General features: G+C 46.3%; 1 protein-coding gene across 4 annotated transcripts in view; it reads right to left on the bottom strand.

Annotated features, from left to right (window-relative positions):
* CUNH16orf70 (chromosome unknown C16orf70 homolog) overlaps window positions 1–6214 on the bottom strand; it is a 71857-nt gene that overhangs the window by 5170 nt on the left and 60473 nt on the right. For all 4 annotated transcript variants that reach the window (XM_025198426.1, XM_025198425.1, XM_025198423.1 and 1 more), the window contains one exon: window positions 4746–4804. In XM_025198426.1, the coding sequence (XP_025054211.1) occupies window positions 4746–4804 (59 nt within the window). The remainder of the gene's footprint in view (window positions 1–4745; window positions 4805–6214) is intronic.

The raw sequence follows: 6214 nt of genomic DNA, 5'->3' as shown, positions 1-6214 counted from the left end.
GCCCCCAGCCATGGCTGCAGCTGCCCCCCCCCTCCCCCAACCCCTGCTCCATCCCTCACCACAGGGGCACTGATTTGCTCACCCCACACCCCTTCCACCACACTGGACTTACCAGCTGGAGGCAGCTGTATTGAAAAAATCAGATTGGTATCAGCCAATATGCCTCATTAAATATCAGCTATCAGTATCAGCCCCAAAAATCTCTATTGGTGCACCCCTAGTTTTTAGCTCCAGCATAGTCCATGTGGCAGATCATTAGTGAAGCCAGGGAGCAAGACAGCCACAGAACAGCCTAGCAAGGTGAAGCAGCAGGAAGCCATTGAGTGTTCCACTGGAACTCTGCCTGTATTTCACTGGAAGTTGGTCAAAACCAATAGTGAAATTTTGGGTTCAAATGAGCATCTTCAAAGAAAAGGAAAAGACAACAAAATTCCCACCCACTTTTTCCTTCCTACATCATTCCTTCCTCAAAAAAAAAAAAAAAGGAAAATTTGGGCTTTAAATCTCTAAAATCAAGAATGCTTGGATGCCAGGTTCTGGCTCCATGTCAGTGAAATTTGAATCCAAATGATAATTTAAATCTGACCTTTTAATAAGGGCCTGTCTATGTTTAAAATCTGCAAGAAGTTTCCATATAGCTATACGTATTTTTCTTGATGTGTATTTCCAAGACGGCAATCACTGAAGACGATATGAGCAAAATTAAACTTTGGTGCAGAGGATGATTATGATTATGATTTTGAAATTTAGTAGTTTTAGTGCATCTTCTAATCTTAAGGGTTTTTTCTTGAATACTTAATTCTCCTGTGGAATTTTAAGGGAAACTGCAATCCAAGGTAATTCACAGTAATCAACTTATATTTGGGGGAAAAGCTAGTTTTCCTAAAATTGAAACTGAAAATGTGGGATTAACACGCTGTTCTGCTGACGGTATGTTACAATCTAATCAAAGTAAGCATGCATGCTTGAACCACTGCTCTAAATATGAGAGTGCATTTCAAAATTTAATGCTGCTTTATGTTCATATATGTGCTTCATAAAAAAGCAGAGAAGAACACTAACATTTAAGCTGTGCAAGAAAGAATGCCCATTTAAAAATAAACAAACAAAAAAAACACAAAACAAAGCCCCTACTACAGCACTTGTTATTATGGCTAAATACACACAGTCAAAAAGGCCAAGTCAGAATCGATTCACTCTAGGCGGCTCTCTCTAAACTGCATAGGTTGAACTGATACCAACGGAACTGACATTCAGTTTTCAATTGGGAAAGGCAGGAGGAGGCCAGAAGGCTAGGGGCACTAGAGCATGTCTCCCAGCCTGCTGGCCATTGCCAACCCAACCAAGCGTCTCCAACTGGGTCCCTAGGGCACCCCCCAACAGGGGGATAAGGAGCCCCCTGGCCAGGTGCTGGCCCACCTTGGGGAATTCCCCCCTCCCCCTTCCCAGTAGCTGTCTGCTTCAGCTACTGCCACAGGAGAGAGGGAGGAGTTCTCTCAGCCATGTGTCTGTCTGTCTAACCCAGCATGGGGGCATCAGGGAGCCCCCGCCTTTGGGGGACTTCCCCCCCACCCCAGCCTGGGGCAGCGCCAGGGAGCTGAGGAGAATGTTTCCCTTCCCAAACCCCAGAGCTGCTTGCCTTAGCTGCTGTGAGTCTTAGGCAGCCTCAGGGGGCAGAGGGAAATTCTTCCACCACCTGCAACTAGTTTTGCTTCAGACTCACAGCTGCTGAGGTAAAACTGGCAGTGGAGAAGCAAAATTTCCATCTGTTCCCTGAGGCGGCCTGGGACTCACAAGGGATAAGGAAAGCAGCTATGGGGTTTGGGAGGGGAAGAATTCCCCTCAGCTCCCTGGGGCTGCCCTCCCAAGGCAAGGACTTCCCCATGCCCCCAAGCTTTGCTGCACATGCAGGCACCCAGCTGGGAGGACTCTTCTTTCCTTCCAGTGGCAGCGGTTGAAGCAATTAGCAACTTGGAGTGGGGAGGGGAGAGTGCTGTCAAGGGTTGAAAAGCCTCCACCACAGTGGCTTTCCTCCCCTCCATGTGCTGTGTAGACCCTGACGAGGGTGGTCTGGGGGTCTGTTCTGTCCCCACCCCATGGGCTGATGCATCCAGGTAGAAAGCAGGCTGAGGGGCGAGCAGAGGGGTGAGGCAGTTCCTGATGCACTGGACCAGACAACATAGCCCAGGGCTGCAAAGCATCCTGGGATGCTGGGGGACTGCAAGTTAACTTGAACCAGTAAGGGATCTGGGACAAAAGCTCCATAAACTGGTTTGACCTAAATCAGTTCAGTCTGATCCTACATCCAACCAGGTTTATCTTACACCAGTTTTGGCCATTTTGAAAGTGGTTTATGTGTACTGAACTTCTGTTCTGTTACAGGTTTAAACCAGTTTCTGAACACTTAAACCAATTTATGTATAACTTCTGTCCCTAGCCAACAGGAACAGGCCAAAGTCCTTTGAAGTCACAATCAAGGCTCACAGACTGCAACAGATTTTAGATAACACAAACTCTGGAAAAAGTAAATCATATGGCTTCATGCTGTAGTTCCAGCATATTTAAGACTGATTTCTGGCCACAGCTTCTTCCAGATGTACCTTCTTATTACATTTTAGCTTTGTCTGTAACTGGCAAATTTCTTTAGTTGCACATATGAGTGCAGAAGTGCTTTATGAAAGCAAGCTGGGGTTGCACTCTGCTTAGCAGCCCAAATTGAAAATAAACGGTTTGATTTAGTAATGCTTCACCCCAAATGTACCTTGCTATAGTTCTGGTGATTTCTCTAAAATAAAACCTGAGTAAAATAACGGAAACTTGGACCACAGCAGTTTTAAAATCCAATGCTTAACAGTAATAGTGTAAGCTTGGTAAAGACAGGGTCATAGTTAAGTATTTCTGAACTCTCTAGAAGAGTTCCCCCTCTCTCCCTCCCCCATCTACCAGGTCGATAGCAACCTTTGCTTAACTACTGTTCTGCAAACAAATGCAGTATCACAGCCCTGTGGAGAGGAGACTCCTGTTTTAACCACAGGAACCACAAGGAACAATGGTCATAAGCTGAAGGAGAATAGGTTTAGGGTGGAGATCAGAAGGCAATATTTTACAGTTAGGGTGGCCAAAATCTGGAACCAACTTCCCTGGGAAGTGGTCATTGCCCCTACCTTGGGCATATTCAAGAGGAGGTTGGACGATCACCTGTCTGGGGTCTTGTGAACCCAGCATTCATTCCTGCCTGTGGCAGGGGGTCAGGCTAGATGATCTGTTCAGGTCCCTCCTGACCCTAGCTACTATGATACTATGAAATGGCCTAACATGAAAAAGAATATTTAAAACACACTGCTAGACCTGTGTTCTTCAACCTATTACAGAGGAGCTACCTCTTCTGGCAAGAAAAAGAGGTTTGGTTTCATGCCCATTCAAACCTTTGGGAAAGAGGGCTAATCAGGGCACCAATTATATATTTGTGTTGGAGACACTTGTCCACTAGGACCTGGCCTCTGACTAAATGGGGAATCAAACTACAATCCAATGGTAATGCCATTCATATTAGATTTGAGCCAGTGGACAATGGACATGAAAAGTTAGTAGGCCATTATTAATTCCCTATATCTATCACTCATTTTATACCAGAGAGACAGGACTGAAGTTTAACTAAACTAACTGTAACAGGGGAAGTGACTAAAGTTAACAGCTGTCCTAGTTTAAATAGAATCTTCCTAAATTTTACAGTAAATAAGTATTATAAACCTGAAATCTAAGTTATTTTGTCTTGTCATTGGAACATTAATTACACTATATTGGCTGCATTAGAAACATATTGTTAGCTGACTATTTCCATGTTCTTTCAGAAACAGAATATGTAAAAATAAACATATTTCAGAACCTGATGGGAAAGGGCCCTTTTGCAATAAGCTTTCATGTATTTACAATCATGAGTAAGCTAGCTTATGAGATCTTTCAGGCTCTTTACTGCCTTCCTGGATGCTTACAGAGAGATTCATACAAGATGGTCCTGATTTTAATTATGGCCTTCAGATACAACTAGAATCTAAGTAATCTTGGATACTATGCAAACCACAGCCGTATATTGTATCAATTACATTTTCATAGCTCTCTCCATTGCAGAGATCAGGATTTTGCAGAATTTCAACAATTTCTAGATAGAGGCAGCAGAATGGATACTTCAGCAGCAAAAAGGTATGGACACACAACACTGATTGGTACTAAGCATGTGATAAATTGTAGTGAGTTGTTTATGTAGTAAACTGACTTTCCTACATAATAAAAGTGGAGTGGACCCAGTGCACTGCCCCATTACATAGTAAGTCACACAAATGCAGGGTTAAGTTACCCCTTGGCAAAGTTTACTACGTAGGAAAAATACTGCAAGGAATGTATTTTACACATACTCTCCTCATAAATTTCATCAAGGGGTAGCTTCTTGCTTAAAGCAAACCAGCTCCCCACCACCTAGTGGCCAGGAGCCATAATAGCGCCTATTATAGTCAGCAAGCTTGGGAAAGCTGGTTTTTGTCACTCCTTACTGCAGAGCTTTTACTATGGAATAAAATCCAAGATAAATTACTCCAGAGCCATTGTTTTGTACCCATGCACTGAGATGGTAAAATCCCCACTCCCTCTGGGTAACTGCTACCATATTGCTAGTATTCTATTTGTGGCAAGTGTCCCCAGCTTGTGTCCTGACAAATGTACAGAGCATCAAAAAAAAAGAAATGTATTACCTGTGAAGCACCACTGGCTTCTCCACCGGGTGCCCAAGAAGGTCCTGAATACTGTCCCACTGCAATATTTAAAAGCTGTTAGAATAAAACTCCAAGCATGATTGGGCGGTGAATGTCAAGGGCTATAGGCTGTACAGGAGGGACAGGATAGGAAAGGGGGGGGGGAGTGGCACTCTATATCAAGGAGGAATACCCATCCTCGCTAATTAGTAAAGAGTCAGGGGAGAAGCACTCTGAAGTGCTTTGGGTTAGGGTTCAAGGCAAAAGAGGGGAAAGGGACCTAATGGTGGGAGTTTAGTATAGACCACCCAACCAAGGAGAGGAGCTTGACCAGGAATTCTTGGGTCAGCTCACCGAGGTAGCGAAGGCTAAGGATGTGGTAGTCATGGGGGACCTGAACTTCCCAGACATCTGCTGGGAGGAGCAGTCAGCCAGGTCTGAGTGCTCCCGTAGGTTCTTAGACAGAGTCCAGGACCTTCATCTAACCCAGGAGGTGCACAGCCCCACCAGGGGGGATGCCTTGTTGGACTTGGTGTTGGCCACGGGCGACGACCTGGGTGAGGGGGGGTGCTTGACCCCCTGGGCAACAGTGACCACTGCCTGCTGGAATTCACCATTCAGCGCAAGGTGGCAAAGGCAAGCAGTCAGGCTGTGGCCCTAGATTTAGGAGAGCGAACTTCAACAAGCTAAGGAGGATAGTTGGGGAAGCGCTGAAGTCTCAGAGGGGAGGGGAGCCGGGGGTTCAAGGGGAGTGGTCGCTCCTTAAGGAGACGATCCTCCAAGCCCAAAAGAAGGTAGTCCCGATGAGGATCAAAGGGGGCAGGAGAGCATACAAGTCTCCGTGGCTCACCAAAAACATCCGGGAATGTCTCCTTGCTAAAAAGGAGGCTTACTCCCAATGGAAAGGAGGGGTCATCACCAAGGAGGACTATTCGGCAGTTGCTCGGGGGTGTAGGGGGGTAGTTAGGAAGGCCAAGGCAGAGATGGAACTGGGACTAGCTTCCCGGATTAAGGACAACAAGAAGTCCTTTTTTAAATACATAGGGAGTAAAAAGAAGGCCCCAGGTAATGTGGGGCCCTTGCAGGACGCGACAGGGAATCTGGTTGTCACAACAGACAAAGCCAACATATTTAATGATTTCTTTGCCTCTGTCTTCCTCAGTAAGGACCAGAACTGCCACCTCCCTGCTAGGCCCCCATCGGGCCCCGAGGGAGGCACACCTGAGCCCAGGGTAAGTGAGGATCTAGTTAGGGAGCTGCTGGAGGGGCTGGACGTTTTTAAGTCAGCCGGTCTGGATGATCTCCACCCTAGAGTTCTAAAGGAACTGGCCGGGGTCATTGCGAGTCCCCTGGCGCAGCTTTATGAGCACTCGTGGTGCGCTGGAGAGGTGCCGGAGGACTGGAAGAGGGCCAACGTGGTTCCCATCTTCAAAAAGGGGAGGAAGGAGGACCCGGGAAACTATAGGCCA

The sequence above is a fragment of the Alligator sinensis genome, unplaced genomic scaffold (assembly GCF_000455745.1).
Source record: "Alligator sinensis unplaced genomic scaffold, ASM45574v1 scaffold97_1, whole genome shotgun sequence".
Classification (NCBI taxonomy): domain Eukaryota; kingdom Metazoa; phylum Chordata; order Crocodylia; family Alligatoridae; genus Alligator; species Alligator sinensis.
Note: the sequence above shows the minus strand (reverse complement) of the source record. Positions and strands in the feature narration are given on the sequence as shown.